Source organism: Eubalaena glacialis, chromosome 3, assembly GCF_028564815.1.
Source record: "Eubalaena glacialis isolate mEubGla1 chromosome 3, mEubGla1.1.hap2.+ XY, whole genome shotgun sequence".
Taxonomy (NCBI): Eukaryota; Metazoa; Chordata; class Mammalia; order Artiodactyla; family Balaenidae; genus Eubalaena; species Eubalaena glacialis.
In genome coordinates, this window is record NC_083718.1 from 63,161,998 (window position 1) to 63,182,661 (window position 20,664).

Below are 20,664 nucleotides of genomic sequence, written 5' to 3' on the forward strand. Positions count from 1 at the left end.
TTCCAAGGGAATTATACAGCAATTGACCATTGCCTTTTCTCTTCCAAGCCTTGAAGATCATCAAGGGAAGATCAGAACCCTCTATACATAGAGAGCTTCTGAAAACCCAATTAGATTTTTATCCCTCAGTCCTTCCTCAGCTTTGTATGAAGTATTTGAGAACCTCAAATTCCTACCCAATTAGTAAACAATTTCCTCCCCTGACGTTACTGGGTTGTCAAACATTTAATACATGTTTATTAAGCACATACTGTGTTCCAGACAACTAAGGTTGACACTGGGAATAAAAAACATGAAGTCTCTAGAATATAAAAGTTTACAATCTAGACACCAGGATACTGTCGTCTAGACATGAACTGGCCTTTCAGGAGCAGTACTACTACGTGGGCTGTCAATAGATCTTCTGTACTAATAAAAACATCTACAGGATGTTTATGGAGAAGGGAATGTACCTAGGTTCTCTGGTAAAATACTGATGTCTGTTGTCTTTCTAGCCAGCCACAGGCCTAGTATCACATGTGCTCTGATACTAACACAGGTTTGTGTCACTAAGATTTTGAATGGCAGCTTTTTCTCTTTTAACTCTTAATTTTGATCATTGGCAAATTGTGTGTGTTATAATAATCTGGGATTATTTTAAACTACGAAAACAAGGTGCTATCTTCATTCTAGGATAGACACAATTGTATTTAATAAGACTGGTATATTGAAGTGAGTTATCTAATGTAGGTTTACATGTAACCTCTAAGACGTCAACTGTTAGAGTCCCCACAGAAATTACCAGGGGAAGCCTGTGTCAGACAGAAAAGGTGGATTTATTAATAAACGTCCAGCAAGGGAGAACACTTTTTTAAAATGTCTTATAATATCTTGAAAGGGAAGTTATAGAGAAGGTTTCATAGGGTTAGGATTAGGGTTAGCTTAAAACTCAGGTTATTTCAGGACAGGATTTCAAAACCATGGAATGGGTAGGGACTGGTAAGATGGGTAGAAGGTTTTTACTTTTAATTGGCTTGCAGGTTGGTTATGGGCACAGAGCAGGGATTTTCAAGTGAGTTGTTGACAGAAACTTCTAAAATGTTCTTTCCAAAGAAGGTGGAGTTGGTTCTTGCTTGTTTTACAGTATTGGCAAATTTTCATTTCTCAGATTTGTAAGTTTGATGTTTATTTCTCAATTCCATACAGTCAAATTGGGCTTCGTGAGATAAACCCAGTTGGTTTTAGTGGTTAGCCCTCTTATGGAGTTCATTTTTATATTGCATAAATCTGAAAGGCAGAAATTAAAGACATTTTTCTAGTTGATTAGAATTTACATGCATATGTATATATGCATGTGTGTGTATTCCCTGCCAGTATTATGCATGTTACTTTATTGGTTTTTTTAATTGTCAGCAGTTGGATTAAAAAAAAAAACAAGCATAGTATGAAAGAAAAGTCATGATTCCTTGCTTAAATAAATTTTATTTAGTTATATCTTTTACTTTGTGGACATGATATTTGAAATGATATTACACAGATGAGCCTCCTCAGTGCTTTAAACAGAGGTTGAAGAGAGAATTGTACTCTGAGGTCTGGTTAGAAAATGCCATAGTCAAGACTAAAGGGCAACATTTGGGACAGTACTATTGAGAAATAGGTAGTATGTGCATAAAAGTCAACAACTCTATTATGTATGTGTGTTTAATTATGTGTTAGATAAATATAGATAATATATACATATCATTGGGAGAAGTATTTTCTAAGCTATAAAAGGCATCTTTTTAGCAGCTACTACCTTAATCTTAATGAGCAACTAAATTACTCTAGATCTGCTTTAATTTAGTATGAAGAATTGTATTAAATAAACCATATTACATTCTCAATTAGGGGGCTGCCACGTTAAATGAGAAAGGAAAATCTGTTTTCCATCAGTTACGTTAGAACACAAAGCAGATCTATGTAGCTCTATGTTACCCTGTAGTGTGTTAATCACATACAAGGTGTGACGGAAGCCAGTGACAAAGAGTTTTCCTGATAGTGAACAGGCTCTGATAATAAGCTGGTTAAGGCTTCATAATGTTTCAGTGGTTAAGTAGTAAACAAAATGATAGAGGACTTCAAAAAGGATGGCACATTCTGTATAAAAGCAAACCATAAGTCTTTTGTGACACTTTAGAATTTATGAAAACTAGTGCTTAAGGTCATAATGTCAGGAGCTGAGAAGAAAATAAAAGACAAAGCATGTGTACCTTTAAATACAAGACAAACTAGAGTCCCAAAGCAAGGATATCAGGGTGCACTCCTTGTGAAAAGAAGCATTTCAAAAATGAAGAAAAAGCAACTATATTCCTAGAGTATTTCCACAATAGCTTGACAAAGTTTGATGACTTTTCTTGCCTGTGTTTGAGCTATGGCATCCCTGAATTCCCATAGTTATTTTCTGATAATGAGGGGGCAGTGATATAAGAGGGAAGTAGAGATTTGGGGGAGAGGGGTTAGAGGGAATTGGTTTTAATTGATATATGTTGAATTTATTAAATTTTGATACAATATTCATTTAGAATTGCTACGTAATTTTTACAAGATGACCTCTGTATATTGCTATTATTCTGCAGTTTTGGGGGATAGTTATTTCAACAGCTTTATGAGGTAATGGTATTAATTATAGATTTGTATTTGAGGAATGTTAGAACTTGAACAAATCTTAGATTTGTTTCATTTTACAGTTGAAGAATCTGAGACCAACAGATGTTAAAATACCTTTAGAAGTTTGCATATTTCTGTTAGTATCAGAACTAGAAGGAGAACCCAGGTCTCTTGGCCCTTATCCAATGTTCTTTGTATTTTACCATACCACATTATTAGTGTCTGTAAATTCAGACTCTGAGACACAAAGAAAGTATGACTTTGCCAGGGCTATTAAACTATACTCATTGAGGATAGATACAGAAGATAGCTGAGGCTAGGGATTCCAGAATATGCTGGTCCACTGGGGTATGATAAAGCTTTCACTGGTTTTCACTAAAATGGAAAAGAGAGGGAAAAGAAAAAAGTGTGTGTGTGTGTGTGTGTGTGAAAGTGAGAGAGGAAAGAGAAGAGAGAGACCAGAACTGGGGAGGAGTTGTAAATGTAAAGTTCAAGTGTTTTAGTGTTGGGAAGGTATATCTTTATTTTGAGGTCATCTTTCTCACATTTTTAGTCTTAAAATGGCCTTTCTTTTATAAAACAATAATAGTAGGTGGCAGTTGATTTACATTTAATATCAGTCCCACAGATTTACTTTTTTAAAAAATTAAATTTATTCATTTATGTATTTATTTATTTATTTTTGGCTGCGTTGGGTCTTTGCTGCTACACGCGGGCTTTCTCTAGTTGCGGCGAGCGGGGGCTACTCTTTGTTGCGGTGCGCGGGCTTCTCATTGCAGTGGCTTCTCTTGTTGCGGAGCACGGACTCTAGGCACGCAGGCTTCAGTAGTTGTGGCACTCGGGCTCATAGTTGTGGCCCATGGGCTCTAGAGCACAGGCTCAGTAGTTGTGGCGCACGGGCTTAGCTGCTCCACGGCATGTGGAATCTTCCCGGACCAGGGTTCGAACCCATGTCCCCTGCATTGGCAGGTGGATTCTTAACCACTGCACCACCAGGGAAGTCCCAAGTCCCACAGATTTACTTTTGAACCTTTCTAAAATCTAAAATTTTGGGGACCACTCTCCTAACCTATTAATTCACTATGGTTGATAAATAGATCTTCAACATCCATAAGCTAAAAAATTTAATTTTCAAGAAATCTGGAACATAAAAATCAGTGTTTCAGAAACATAAAGATGAAAAATACGGCATCATATAGCAAAACTGTACTATCTTTTTTGATTCTAACCAACTTGCTATTAAGGAAAAAGAAATGAAAATATTTAAACAAATATTGTGTTCCTCATAACATGCTTCATTCCAAGATGCTACATTTGGTAAATATTTGAATACCTGAGGCTGCATTATCACAAACTAGAGCAAACCTTTATGGCACAAGTACAATATCTTAATAATGTTTTATACTTAGCCTCTAAATTTAAAAATGCATATTTTAAAACATCCTCCAAAGTTAGCTGCTAATATTAGAATTAAGAAAGTCACTGAAAACTAGTATATACCAGTATTTCTTGTGGTTCTATCTAAGGTAAAGATATTAGGGTATTTTTTCTATTATTTTCAACTTTCAGTCAGGAAATAGTTTTATAATCATAAAACTCCAAATGTTTTCAAAAAGTCATAACTGCTTGAGACTTTAAGGCCTTGATACTGTTTGGTCAGGGTTTTTTGCCATTTTCTTTCCTATGATCTATAACAAAAAGCTCGCTGTACTTAATAAGTCTCAAGGCCATCTTTTGTGAAAACTCCACTTGTCATTGTAGTGGATTCATTGTAGTAGGAATCTGTAATCATTGTTGGATCTTTTGCAGAACATAATTTTCTATATCCTAAATGATTACTCAGCTTGGTATAGAATAACATATTCTGTTTCATATTTACTGAGGGAGAAACGTTTGTTTTTGTTTTTTTCTGAAGAGCTGAGAAGACAACCATAGTTGTCATCCAGTAAACAATAATGTACATGTTACTCATTATGTTAGTCATAGAAAAGTAAACCTGTTGTTTTATAGTACAAAAATACTTAAAATCAGAATAAAATTATCTTTAATACAGAAAATGACAGTACAATCTATATCATTGTTACTGTACTTTTTGGCCTTATAATGTTAAGAGATGCCCTGGTTCTGTGGGTTTGCTCAGTCATAAACTGATATTAAAAAATAATCATAATAAAAGGAAGGCAAAAGCTTTAAAGGAATTCAGATCAGCGTAAGAGTAGTCTTATTAAATCTGATGCTAACTCACTGCATTGGAAAATCAGCTTTCCCAAGACACTAACAAGTCAAGCTTTAGTGTCAAAAGCTAGCCATGGAGTCTCATGGATGTTTTTGGTTTGTGTGTTTGGACTTCTGTCAAATATAGTGTAGATAGTCTTAAAAAAAAAAAAACTCAGGCTTGTGTGTGTAGGTTCATTAATAAGAACATTGCAGTAAGTTTAAAGGGTAATAAGGCTTAAGTTAGAAAGGCTGTTGTTTGTGATGAAAACAGCTTATTTATTACACATTTCTACATTTATTAGGTGTATTTTTATTATTAAACTAGAATAGTAAAATCTTACAAGAAGGGTAGAGATGATAACTCATAGAATAAGCATGAATTTTCTTCTTTGTGCAGAGCATTACTTACTAGGCCAAATACATTTTTATGGATATACAGTTTAAGGATTTACTTTTTTATTTTATTTTTTTGGCCACACCATGCGGCATGTGGGACCTTTGTTCCCTGACCAGGGATTGAACCTGCGCCCCCTGCATTGGAAGTGCAGAGTCTTAACCACTGGACCACCAGGGAAGGATTTACTTTTTAAAATTATACGTACCTCTGTAACGTTTCACAGATATTCACAAGAAGCAAGTTTTAGTCTTAGTGGAATAGCAAACGCCATATTTTACATGCTTTGGGTGCTTGATGATTTCAACTTCTGTTCTTACACTAGGAATCCACATGCTTGAACTTAAATTATAATAAAACATTCAAATCATATGTCTATCATCTTCCTTGAATACTTCTTCATTCAGATAATCAAATTTAAAATTTTTCTACCAAAATGAAAAATTAGTTTTATACCTCTTGCCAAGTGAAACAAACTACTATTCATGAAAGAAACAATACCACTCAAATTAGTTCCAGTATTTAATGTAGATCTAATAGGATATCTGGTATTATAAGGCATATTCTATTAAATATTGTTATTATAACAGTTGAATTAATGTTTATTATTTTAAGTAAAATGCAATAATATTTATGATAACTCTTACTTTTATACAATTTAATTTTAAATAATTATATTAGGAAATAAACTGACAACTAATAGGGATTTTAATAGATAACCACTAGAAAGAATGAAAGCTTAATAATTTGGTGGCAAAATTGCCATTAGGAGTACCATAGCCAAAAAATATCTTCTACTTCCACCAACCTAAGTTGATAAGTAACATCTATATAGTTTCAGAGTTGTACAGTATAGAACACACAGTCTAACAGCTGACACTGCTAAGAGATATATTGATAATGTGAAACTTAAAATTTAACAAGAAAAATTTTGATAATAATAAATACATTTATTATAAAATTTCATATGTATTCTTACATCCCAGAAATTTATTCCATGATGACAGTTTTTGACTTCAGCATTACTTGGCTTTGTATGAAAATTGCTCAGCATTTACCTAAAATGTATATTTGGTCCACCTCTTAGTTATCGTGATCATTCTAACTATTGGAGGACAGTAGTATTGCCTGGCACCTTTCCAACTGAAAAAAAAAATAACTATAAACAAAAGTGTTAAAGATACCACAGAGGAATTTAAAACTAAGAACCCTGTGATTAGGATGACAAGAAATACCTGAAGCCTTTTTTTCCATCTAAGTCATCAGTGGTACTGTCCATTAATTAAGTGAATACACTTGTCAGAAGTAACCACAACCTGTGGAGCTAGATAGGTTCAGCTGTTAACTTTTGTAATAATTTGCCTACTTGTCCTTCAAAAACACGTACCAATGAAGTTCTCTGTGAATAGCTGCTACAGATACAATGAATAAGCCACTGTCTTGCTCCTCAAGAGTTCATGGTTGGACTTCCCTGGTGGCGCAGTGGTTGAGAATCTGCCTGCCAGTGCTGGGGACACGGGTTCGAGCCCTGGTCTGGGAAGATCCCTACATGCCGCGGAGCAACTAGACCCGTGAGCCACAAGTACTGAGCCTGCGCGACTGGAGCCTGTGCTCCGCAACAAGAGAGGCCGCGATAGTGAGAGGCCCGCGCACCGCGATGAAGAGTGGCCCCCGCTTGCCACAACTAGAGAAAGCCCTCGCACAGAAACGAAGACCCAACACAGCCAAAAATAAATAAATAAATAAATAAATTTTTTTAAAAAAGGAGTTCATGGTTAAAGCAGGAGATATTTAAAGAAATAATTATGACCAAATAAGACATTATTATTTTGTGGTTGAAACAAAATTGAATTAAATTCTGCTATTTGTTTTTTGTAGTAAACCATTTCAGTTTTTAGGAGAAATACTTTAATAGTGCTTTTTTTGTTCCTACTGAAAAATGTTATCTAAACAAAAAGATACAGCGAAAGATGTAATTTTAATGCTTAACCACCTGTCATTAGTGCCACAGTAATTATAGCCACAAGACTCTTTGGAAACTGAAGTCTGGTTGCTTACCTAAATTCTAGTAATACTTAGATAAAGAATTTGTGAAACTTGAACTTTTCCAGTTTTTGCCATTGCCAATGGCGATTGATAATTCAAACAGAGATGTCTTTAGTATATGTAATAAATTGATTTTTATTGATTATCATATACAGTAATTCTGAACAGGTACTTTTAATGTTTTCTCTGACCTGAACAAAGGCCCCAAAATTCTCTTCTTATAAGCTAAATGTACTGCTATCTGAGTGCCAAGGAAATGCCTTCATAAGCTTACATAAAAATAGTTGACTTTGTTTGCAATAGGAATATGACGAAGAATGGGCTAAGAAAATTCAGAGTGAAAAGTTTCGCTGGCATAACTCTCAGTGGCTGGAGATGGTAGAGAGTCGTCAGATGGATGAGAGTGAGCAGTACTTGTATGGTGATGATCGAATTGAGCCATACATCCATGAAGGAGACATTCTCGAGAGACCTGACCTTTTCTACAGCTCAGGTAAAATGATAACCAAGGCAAAAATAAGTAGTCTGTGTGTGTGATATATATAGGGATTTTTGTCTGCCCACCTTGCTCATTCCCAAGCTTTGTAAGCACTTCTTTTAGTATATAAATGGCCTTCTGCTAATGATTTTAGACATAACATCAGTACACATACCACGCAAACCTGTTAACTCACCATTATTTTTTTCCAAGTTAGTCTTTGATGTGATCTCCATTAAAAAGGCTGTGACCAGGAAAATTAATTGCTCTTAGTTTATTACTTTCTAGAATGTGTAACTTAAAATGACATCTTCAAGATTTCCGACTTCTGTTTGAAAATGTGATATTTTTCTCTATTCTGCATTTATTTAAATGTATAATTTACTAATTTATGTTTTCTTTTCCAGTGTGTTTCATTTTAACAGTCTCATTTTGCCATAGTTTTGCTTTAGTTTCGAACTAGTAACCCCTGTTTGGTTCTCTGGTTGGGAAGATTTAGACATTTTATAGCAATAGTTTTTTCATTCTAAACTCTTGCTAGTATTTTCAAGGCAAAACTTAATTTTTACATAGATCTTACATACCCTTGTTGATTCTGCCATCCTGCCTTTTTCCAGGGATTTTGGTACTAAGAACAGTAAGTTTTGCATATTCTGCCTTTTAATGTGTTGCACTGTTACCAGTATTAATTACTTCATTGAAGTCATTTAGTTGAAGAGACGAAAGGATTTCTAACTAAGATCTGTAGCAGGTTGCAAATAAAAAGCATTTAAAGTAATTGTATCTGAATTAATGGCTCACCTTTTTTTCCTACTATGTATTCATTCATATATTTTCATAATTGTATGCTGTGCATATTGCCCGTAAGGCTGCATTATTTTTATATTTGATATAGATACTTGAATCCTGGAAAATTGGTACTTTAGTTTGAAAATTAAATAGATTTCTTCCTAACTGAACTTTACAGTAGTTATGAAATACTGCTTTGAGTTTCAAACCAGATGGAGTAGATCATTAATTTCAACCAACCAGAATTTCTTAATTCAGTAATGGCAAGCAGCTGTTCCTTACCTAGTCAGATATTCATGAAGTAAAATGATGTAAAATATATATGATGTGAATTTTTTGATAATACAAATCAGAATTTCTTGGAATCAGGTTTCTTGCTTTGAAAATTGATAGATAGCTACTTCTCAGTATGAATCAATGAGCAGTTTCCAAAGACGAGTAAAACTTGTAACCACCTCAGTATTTAACTTTGTCGTTTTAATACAATTAGAATTTCAGAACAGATTTCTAAAAAATTACACCACTTTTCCAAAATTAATTCATTTAAGTTGACCCCTTAAAATGAAAATCATAACATTTTTCTGTGAGATACAATTAAAATGTACAACCTATGCTTTTGTGAGAAATCTGAATTGTACACATTTTTATATACCTAAATTTAGAAACAGCCACAACTGATGGAAAAATAAATAAATTGAAGCATTCGAGGGGTGAAATGTTATCTTTAGATAGCCTCATGGTTGTTTTTTTATACCTATAGCCTGATGATATGGTACACACTTGACAGCAGAGATTACATTGCTATGAGTTTAAAGATATAGTTCTCATATCAAGCCACCTGTACTTTTTTAGTTTATTATTTCACCTAGTTTATTTTTCATGAATAGTTCATCAACTAATTGAGTCTCTGTGGTGTTTTTGATATGTGTCATGGAAATCTAGACAATGCTAGTCTCTTGTCTTTTATTTTGTGCAGTTGTATCTTCAGAAACATCAGATAAATTTGTAATACTTCAGATTTGTTGGGATGCTTTAGCTATCTTACTTAAGTCTCTGGGTCTCCATGAAACTTTAGGCTGCTTCTGATAAAAGCAACTTTAGTAGTTTTTCAACCACAGAGGTTAAGCTAAATGGCCAGTGATACCCTGGTCTTATCTTTTATTTAAAAATGAAATAGCATTTGCTACTTCCTGGTCATTAGTATTGCCCTCTATGCTTTCCAACTGTTAAACATGTCAAAATGTATCTGTTTCTTTCTTGCTATTATTTTAAAAAAGGACTTTCCCATTCTGTTATCTGAAATAGGAATCTACTTATACATCTCCTTATAGTTACATTATTTTTTTTTCTTAGTCTAAAATAATTGTGATTGCAGTTACTAATTTCCTTTTCTATCATGAAAATGATGCTGTTTGCTTTAGTTAGTACTTTTTACCCACAGAGGAAGTACATTATAATTTATAAAGCTGTGTTGCTACTACACATTTCTAAATTGTTACTTTTTTGCTGTTGTTCTTCATTCATTGTGATGAATCTTATTCTTAGCATTTAATATGTAACTATATTACAGAATATGAAGCTTAAAATGGTTTATTTCTGTCTCAGGATCATTGTAAAACCATAATTTTCATTTACCTATGTGTTTATGTGATGTATCTTATCAGGTGTAGCCAAATAAGTTATGATTTATCTATTTTAGTCATTTCTTTTTCTCATTTTCTTCACTCTTGATATCTGTTTCCTCCCACACAGTCATGATTTCGCTTTTAGCTAGTTCACCAAAGAGCCTAACACTATGTTTTCATTCGACTTTTAGAAATAAAGTTTACTTCAGTAACAATATATAAGAAGATACTGAGTTTTTGTATTTTTTTACTTTTATTCACAATATGTATAAGCCAGTTTTTTTTAACTGAGTTTCAGAAATCAGAAAGTTGATAAATTATCTATGCTGGCAGTAAATTTGCTTTGATTTCATTCTTGTTCCAGTACATACCCCATTTTACTCATAACCACATTTATCATCATTACTTAGAGCACCTCAAGAAGGTGTGTTATACAACTATGGTCTAAAAGGTTTCATGTAATTTAATAACCTAAATGTATATAATGCTCTACAATTTACAAAGTGCTCTGGTATATATCCTCTCTGTCTTCTGTTTGTTCTCTGGGCATTTAAATGTTACATGAAATTCTTTGATTCCTTGTTGCTATCTTTGAAACAGTAAGGTTAGAGTAGGAGCTTAAGAAGGACACTCCTAGATTTATCTGAATACATGATTACAACCAAAAATACATGATTCCTTTTCAGTATTTCTATAAAAATTAATTTTGGTTACAGAATGCTGAGAAACAGATAGTTCCAAAGAAGTTGAAGTGCTTGAGTTGATGATTTAAGATATAATTTAACTTTTATACTTCATTCTAGTGAAGAATGATTGCTCATATATCAGAGTTACCTAAATTTTGTCAAGTCATTAAAGGGCAGCGTAGAAGCTGTAGTTTACTGAATGAATTGCAGAGCCTTAGGATTATTAAAAATTAAGTTCAGAAGTATAAGTTTACTCTTTATTCACATAATATCAGGCTTATTGTATTACTAAACTTACTGTATTCTAGGTTTATAAAATTTCTTAAACTAGTTGTATTCTGGGTTTATAAAATTTCTGGCTGAATCTTTAAACTCAGAATTTTTTTAGTTTCATCTCTATTTGATGAGATCCCCGTTTGTAGTTCCCTGTATTCCATTTATCCTTTTTACTCATTTTTCCCTTGGAAGACAATGAGAGCTCTGAATCAAAATGAAGATGTTGAGAATTTGACAACAGTTTTTCATTTAAGTTCTTCCTCATCTGATTCACTTCACTAGATCGTGTTTCATGTAATATAAACTTTTAATGTATAACTCAGGTATTTTTATTTGTTTGTATTTATATCTGAGTTATATTTCTGAGTGTTAGAATCTTTTATTCTGCTGGCATGCTGAATATCTTTGTATTCATTTTCAAAGTGTGGTATACATTTTATTTTGGCATTTTACTTAGCTTTGTTCCTCTAAAATTGGCAGATTTCTTAACTCCTGATCCTAAATTATTTGGTTTTAATTTAACAGAGAAATTTGTTGATTTTTGTGGTCTTCACCTTGTTAATTTTAGCCAAACTTTCACAGTCTTAGATCCATAGAAAATTAATTTTTTTAGCCACTTAACTCTCAATCTATGGTGTCTTGGCATTCCCATAATTTCATTTTTTGTAACTTTTTTTGTGTTTAGCTGGCCTTGTGGTTTATAGAATTTTTAACTTTTAGAGGACACAGAAACTGGACTAAATATTACATACTTTTTAGCTACCTCTTAAGTATTTTAAATTTACTAAAGTAATAAGGTAAATACCAAAGGTATTATTAACAATTCAACAATTAAATAATAATGCAAGTCTTTAGTATATGGTATGTAACAAATGGATATATGTAACAAATGAGTAGTACAGGAGTCTTATGGAAATACCAATTATTTTTACCTATTCATTTCCCAACTCTATTAAGTTTTACCATCTATTCAATTTTTGATACCCTTACTCCTAAACAGATTTTATCATTTAATTCCCAGCTGTCTATCAATACTCAAATCCATTACACCTCTGCCTTCCTCCCTTCCCAAGTAGGATTTTCTAACCCCTACAGAACACAGTAATCCCTCTGTAGCTTTTTCAGCCTCCAGCATTCATTTAGTATGTATATCCCTTCCTGTTGTGTACCATTTATTAACGAAATGTATTATTTAATTGCATCTTAAGTGTCTATTTGTATTTCACTTAACCTGAAATTCCTGAAAACAGAAATTATGTATTCTAAGTTTTTCCACAGGACCTAGCAAAGTATTATTGCATGTGGTAGGTGTAAAATGACTGTCTGGTGACTGAATAATTTGCTTACTATGTGCCAAATTTATAAACTGTGTTGTGGATACCACCTAGCCAACAAGTGACCTAGAGGTCACTTACCAACCCAGAATATTTTCAGAAAAGGAAACTTTAAAAGGCCTCAGAGCTTTTCAAATAGTAATTACAGAAGCCATATACTAAAATATATTTGTTCTATGCATAAGACAGCCCTGAAGCCATCACTTAGATCTTTTTTCCTCAGATTCTTCTTATTCTTAACTTACTCATAATTGTATCAAAAATAGGTCATCTGGATTCTTAGATTGGAGCGAATGAGAAAGTAGTATCACTCTAAAATCAGCAAGAAGTAATAATAAAGACTTAGATTTAGGAAAAGGAGCACTTTATAAGCAAAGAAAAAGTGCTCAAAAAGCATACTAGTGTAGCCACTAGCATAGGTAGTCAAATATATCTAATAACCTAGGGCGTTACTATATAATAATTGATGTTTATAATGAAGATTGAGTTATCAAGAAGTTTTAAAATTATATTCAGTGTACTTTTTAAAAACACAGGAAATATAAAATGTATTTTCAAGGATTTCTAACCCAAGTTTGTGTGTTTGTTTTAAGGTTTGACACTTAAAGTGTCAAGCATTGCTTGTATAAAAATGCACTTATTTGAAATGTATAATTCCCTAATCATACTACACAAATGAAGCTGTCTGGGTATAAAATGTCAGACATACTAGAGTGTTGGTCTTTACCAAAACCATGCTATTTAATGTCTCTTCTATTCCCTTACTCATTCTGTTTCTTAGCCTGGAAAGTTTATTGTCCCTCCCTGTCCTACCTCACCCCTTAACTTTTGTTGTCTTCTCCAGAAGACTAGAAGCCCCTTGAAGGCAGAGATTGTCTTATTCATCTCTGTAATAAAATAGTACTACCACATAGTAGATGCTCAATAAATGTCCAATCATTGTAAAAGAACACTTAAGTAAGTATGCTTTTCGGTTCATACTCCCAGAGAGAATTGAATATCATGCTAACATTTTTCTTCCGGATTAAATATACAGGTTACTTTCTATTGTGTTACTTAATAGAACTGTTTCCTTTTTATTCCCTGCAAAGATGTTTCACTAGTTACTATTTTCTTTCTTCCTAGATGGATTAGTTGCCTCTGAAGGAGCCATGAGTCCAGATTTCTTCAATGATTATCACCTTCAAAATGGAGATGTAGCTGGGCAGCATTCATTTCCTGGCAGGTAAACAGTCTTCCAAGAAAAATCTAATGTATGCTGTTCCCCTTGTTTTTGAAAAGCTAAAATTTTCTTTACTTCCCATTTTTCTTTTTCCATTAAAGAGTAAAAAAAACCAAAAAGAATCCTGAATATTTTCAAGAACATACTCATTTGATTTTAAATTAACTTATGAAGTCACATTTTATATGTAAAAAAATGAAGATCACAGTTCTAAAAAAAAATGTGTGTGTATGTGTGTCTCTCTCTCTCTCTCTCTCTCTCTCTCTCTCTCTATATATATATATATATATATATATACTTCCTCACTTTGGAAAATACAGGCTGTCTATTGAAATAGACAGTACTTTTGCCAAATTAATGACCCAGATTGTTTCCTAAGTGTTTTCCAAAGCCAATAGAATATAAAATAAGAACACAATACATGTATTTTTTTTTAACTTTGTTCTTTTTTTTTTTTAACATCTTTATTGGAGTATAATTGCTTTACAATGGTGTGTTAGTTTCTGCTTTATAACAAAGTGAATCAGCTATACATATACATATGTCCCCATATCTCCTCCCTCTTGCGTCACCCTCCCTATCCCACCCCTCTAGGTGGTCACAAAGCACCGAGCTGATCTCCCTGTGCTATGCAGCTGCTTCCCACTAGCTATCTATTCTACATTTGGTAGTGTACATATGTCCATGCCACTCTCTCACTTCGTCCCAGCTTACCCTTCCCCCTCCCCGTGTCCTCAAGTCCATTCTCTAGTAGGTCTGCGTCTTTATTCCTGTCCTGCCCCTAGGTTCTTGAGAGCCATTTTTTTTTCTTTTTTTTTTTAGATTCCTTATATATGTCTTAGCATACCGTATTTGTTTTTCTCTTTCTGACTTACTTCACTCTGTATGACAGACTCTAGGTCCATCCACCTCACTACAAATAACTCAATTTCATTTCTTTTTATGGCTGAGTAATATTCCATTGTATATGTGTGCCACATCTTCTTTATGCATGCATCTGTCAATGGACACCTAGGTTGCTTCCATGTCCTGGCTATTGTAAATAGTGCTGCAATGAACATTGTGGTACATGACTCTTTTTGAATTATGGTTTTCTCAGGGTATATGCCCAGTAGTGGGATTGCTGGGTCATATGGTAGTTCTATTTTTAGTTTTCTAAGGAACCTCCATACTGTTCTCCATAGTGGCTGTATCAATTTACATTCCCATCAACAGTGCAAGAGGGTTCCCTTTTCTCTACACCCTCTCCAGCATTTATTGTTACAATACATGTATTTTAACAATTATTCAGACATCACCATTTTAAAAAGTTGGTGCTTTGATTAAATTAAAGACTTTTCCTCCCTGCATGGCATTCAAATAAAATATTCAAGGAAAAAAACCTAACATGTCAGCATTGTTGTACAATTATAGTAAAGTTTCCCCCAACAGATATCCTGCTTCATTACTGGTCTCATAGATTTTTTAAGTCTTTCCAGAAAGTGTAAATAATAGTTTTCCCTTCATATCATTGCTAGAGGTGTAATATTTTAATTTAGGATGACTATTGAAATTTCACATTAAAATGGTCCAATGAATAGGTGTAGTCTTTTTGCCCTTAAGACTAGTTTTTTCTTTAGATTATTGATTTAATTTTCTCTTCTAAAATTTTACATTTTATTAACATAAATATTTATGTTTGGAGGATGTGTTTAAGAATACAGTTGTGACCAACGTGTTACAACTCTTGAATCATCGCTTGCCACTTTAATTCAATAGTAATCATTATTGCAACCATTATCAATTATCTATTATGTATAATTTATTTTGCAAATATTTATTATGTTTATTTTAACCTACTTAGCAAGATTATTATAATGTCTATTTTCATAGACATTTTAAAAATGAAGAAATCAAGGCTCTAATAATTTAAGTAACCAATTCACACATGTAGGATGATAGAGAAAAAAATTTGAACTTAGGTCTATATGTCTTATGTCTTTCCAGTATAACACGGTGCCTAATTTTGAAGGAAACATAGCATATTATAGTGACTTTTAAGTGTTCTTTTTTGGTTTTTTTTGGCCACAACCCATATTAAGAAATACCTTTCATATTGCAACCCGGTGCACACATACATATTTATATATATACATATATATATATGTTATATATATAGACACACATATATATAAAACAAAAAATTCTTAAAACAGTAATTAATTACTCTTACTGTCTGTAATACACAATGATATATTCTGTTTTAGTCTATTCAATTTTATTTTTAAAATGCAGATTGCAACCCACTATATTGATTTCACAACCCACTGTTGGTCGTGACAAAATTTAAAGGCATAGTGGAAAAATACAGGGGTATTTTATGAAATGCAATAACCTTATATGTAGTTCAGTAGTCTTTAGTGAACTTTAAATAAATAATAACACTTTAGAAATAGTTTCATTGGTGTACTGGATTGTCATGATGAGAAACTACTTGCCTTAGGAAAAAAAAAAATTAAACATGGTTAAATACCAGAAGCGTATGGCTTTTGATTACTTCTGATGTCTCTGTCTGTGTTAGCTATAATTATTTAAATAGAGATTCTCTTTAATTATTATAACTATTATACTCCATCATGTGACAATTCACTGTACAAATGTTTTCTGAAACATAATTAGAAAGGGAAGAAATTATTTCGTTATATAATCCTAATGTTTGTATTGAAAATTTTTGCTGATAGCATTTAAAAGATTAATTTTTCTGCCATTTATGTTTCACTATGAACAAAACATTGTTTTTGTGTGATACTAACCATGCGTTGCTTATTTGAGAAAGACCTGATTTTTTTCTATAGTTATGTGATTTTAAAGAACCTGAACATTTTCATTAAAATTGAATATCCAAAGGAATGAACTTGAGCTCAACTCAGCAAAATCTTTCATTTCTGGTTTTCAAAAATGGTCATTTTATAAAACAATAAAGATGTTTAGAGAGATGGCTATACTCAAAGACTAAGTTATGTACTGTGTCCAAAGATTTCAGGATTTTATTCCTCAGTTCTGTTAACAAGTTTCTTTTTAAAAGACTGGGAAAGTTCTCTTACCTTTGTGCCTTTAGTTCCTTTTCAAGAATAAAAATATATAAGTAGCTTTTTTCACATCATAAAAGACACATCACAGCAATGTTGGTTTAAAGGATTAGTTAATAAAACTTCATGTAGACTATATATTTTTTCAAATCAAAAGAGTGATATACTTATTTATCATAATCATTTTGAATTGAGAATTGTTTGCCCTTTCAAAAGAACTTCCCTTGAGAAAGCTAAGTCTTTCATCTCTTGTCTTTTGTAATTTTTCAGGCCTTAAATCATGTAACTGTATCATTTTCTCTTTGTATTTCCAGAAGAAATAATTTACTATGAATTTCCTCAGTTTTTTTTCTAAGTAACAGATCAAATAAAAAGGGACTCTAAATTTTATCAGCAGATATACAGAGAAAGCTTACAGTATAACCAAAAATTCATAGTTGTTCTTTGCTACATTTTTTATTGACCTTCTCTAGAATCATTTACTCTTTATTTTATGAATCATTTTTATTGTTAGGACTGTCTTCTAATAGGATTTCTTTGTTCTTCTTTGATAGCAACAAACCATGGATCTTAACTCTGGCTTATTTTTTTAATTCTACAAAGATTTAAGTATTTTAAATTGTTCCATAATTATTCACATATTTTGGCATGATAATTTTGATGCATAATGTCCCAGATGTGAAACTTTAAACTAATGGCTACCTTTAGGCTTCTGATATCCAATAGGTAAATTTAAAACCTATTAGACCAAATGACATTGACTTAAAATGATGCTTTTGAAATATTTCATTTTAATTGATTTTAAGCAAAATGGGAATAATTTTTGAAAAATGTAGACAGAAGGTGTTGAACTCTTATTCTTCATCTTTACTGTGAAGATGAGAATAAGCAGACTTACTGAACAACATGAAGAATTTGGGTTAATTATGAAAGAATAATGTCTTGATTGAATTTTGAATATTGAAAAAGCTGATTTTAAAAACAGGAAATGTTGTCTATTTTGAGGGTTTTTTTTTTTCTTTAAATCAGGAAAATTGTCCAGATGACTTACAAATTCTTTCCCTGTTCTTCGTCATATGTCTTTGATTAACAAGCAGTGTCAAGTTAATTGGAATAGTAATAATATTTTAAAAATGTATAAAATGTGAATTTTTATAATTACCATTGTTTCTAATGATTTGAGAACATGAAACAGCATGACAGTGCCAAGTGACATGCTATTCAACCAGTAATCGTGACTTTTCAGACTTTGTGGATTTTTAACATGTCAGTTTCAGTGGGTTCAGGTAAAGTAGATGATCCCAAGTTTCTGCAGGGTAAAGAATAAATTTCTAATTTGTGTAAGAGTTTTTTTTTTTTTAATTGTTCACAGAAAAATTATTCAATTTCTTCCTAAAATAACCATGTTTAGTAATGGGACAAGTCTGTTAAAATGGGGTAACTGAGTCAAATTTAGAGTATTGTTTAAACAGTTCAAATTGTATATTACTTAAAATCCAAGTCGGGGGTTCCTTCTTAATCTGAACGTCTGCATTTTTGTAATATAGCAGGGCAGTTTAATTGGAAACAGTGAAAACTGTTAAACTCATCCATCCTATTCTACAAGGGAGACTGGATGTTTGATAAAATACATACTGGCATTTGGACAGCGAATCCTGGGTTTTAGACATGTGTCACTATCAGTTTGAACCTCTTGGCACCAGAATCTCCCAACATTTTGAGGTAATGCAAAGTGTATTAGGGTTCCAAGGCATTAGCTATAGAGTTGACATTGCCAGTGGGTCAGATGTAAATCTTCCCCTCCCAAAACCTGAACTGGCGTTAGAAAGTAAAGTGAAACTTGCTATTGAAGCTAATTAAAAATAATAGGAGTAAGACTAGCTTTTTTTCCCCTTATATACAATGTATCCGTACCATATTTTTGGACAGTTCTTTTTATTATAACTCTTACTTTTCAAGACTAACAAGAACCTCATGTTGAGTATTTTTAAACTGCTTCCAGCTTTTACAAATCAGTTTTTGTTGCAGTAAAAATGGTCCATTTTTCTTTTATAAGAATCCAATTTTCATAAACTGGAAAAAAATTTCAGAGACTGCTTAGGTTTCCTTGGGGCTTTGAAAAATATTTTTCAGAGGGCCTGAAGATCTTCTCTGTGGTTGGCACAGTGATGTCATCTGCTGACCATTTCACTGGAGTCAGAGATGAACTAAATGTGTGCATTATTGAGCCATCTGAATCTTACACTTTCATTTTCTGTGTATATGCCTACCTCTTTTTTTTCTTTCTTAGAGTACTTGGTGATTAACTTTTCTGTTCATTATATGTATTGTATATTTCACATATATACCTTTTATTCTGTTCTCTCTAATATATTTTCTTTAAAACATTAAATCACGGTTGAAACATTAGTTGCACTTTTTTAAATTGTACTGACTAGAACTAACACATTATTTTCTTAATATATGAGAAATAATCTTTTATCCAAAATTTTAAATGTGTAATTTTTCCTAAGACAGGGACTCTACATGTAAAAATTAGACTTATTTCTTTAGCTATAAGGCCACCTTCATTAAACTCAGCCATTTAGTTAACTCAGTTATTTCACTTGAGAAAAGCAACCTTAAAATTAAATATTGCCTGTCTAAAAGGCATTGTGTAGTATTTACCGACCTTTATTATTATTCCTAGAACTATATATTAGGATATTATTTCAAAGCAGTTATTCAAAAGATAAATCAAATTAATGTCTATATTACAACCCTTAATTTGGCAATCGAGAAATTCTCATATATTGAGATAAAATTAAATATGCCTATAAAATCCCTTATTTGATAAGTCCTATATCAATTTTAATTGATAAACCAAACTCTTCCATTTGTTCTAATAGTTTCAGTTTTAGTGACCTTCATTACTGTGGCAGTAATGTAGAAATTATATGGAAGGATCAAAAGAAAGTGAAAAGAACCTCATAGGAACATTTCCCTTTGATAGATATTGGAGACCAACCATTTGTTCAGCAGCATTGTAAGAACTAAATGAATTATAAAATACTTATTAAATCTTTTAAAGGTAATCATTAAAAAAAAAACACTGCTTTATTTAGTGTGTAGCTTTTTTGTTCCTAATTTCTTTATAACTTTTTCTTAGAGGAGAACATGCTTCATGAAGTCTTTAAAAAAACTCCTGACTTTAGTAATTTTTCCAGACATGGTGAATATAAAATAAAGCCGCCAGATTCCGTTTTCACCTATCAGTTGCTAAAGATTTTCTAATGCTAATATCCACACATGGGAGCAAAGAGGTACTCTGCCACACTTCTTGTGGGACTTAAATGGACAAAACCTTTGTGAAATATATTTGGTAACAGAGAACAGAAGCCTAAAATTGTATACTTCCTTAATTCTGTAACTTCATTTCTCAGGATTTATCCTCATGAAATAATCAGAGATAAAGACTGGATAAATGATTGTGTGATTTCTTTCTATCAAGAAAATAGATACATTGAGTATCGTGAGATACACTTACCTAATTGGAGAATAAATGTTATTTTTAGTACCTACTTTTGTGCCACATGATTTTGTCCACATATTAGATTATATTATACCAGTGTTCTGATTTAAGTAAATATGAAAGTCAAAATAGGTAAAAATAGATACATTTAGCAATAGATATTTACTTTATATAAAATTCATCTTTTTAAAGAATTGACCCCAGAGACCTTTTAATTTGCTTTTTTCTTATAGAGAAAAATTTTTAATAAAACTGCTATGCACCTATGATGTTTTGACAGCATAAAATTGAGTACACCACTGCCACATCTGTAATTCTAGTAATGAAAGCTGACAGTATGTTTGAAATATTTGGTCATTCCATTTATTTTTTTTTGCAAGTATTAAAACATTA

General features: G+C 32.3%; 1 protein-coding gene across 1 annotated transcript in view; it reads left to right on the top strand.

Moving 5' to 3' along the window:
• KIFAP3 (kinesin associated protein 3) overlaps positions 1–20,664 on the top strand; it is a 163,380-nt gene that overhangs the window by 120,047 nt on the left and 22,669 nt on the right. Inside the window, exons 18-19 of the mRNA XM_061183116.1 lie at positions 7,586–7,775; positions 13,596–13,695. Coding sequence (XP_061039099.1) covers positions 7,586–7,775; positions 13,596–13,695 — 290 coding nt within the window. The remainder of the gene's footprint in view (positions 1–7,585; positions 7,776–13,595; positions 13,696–20,664) is intronic.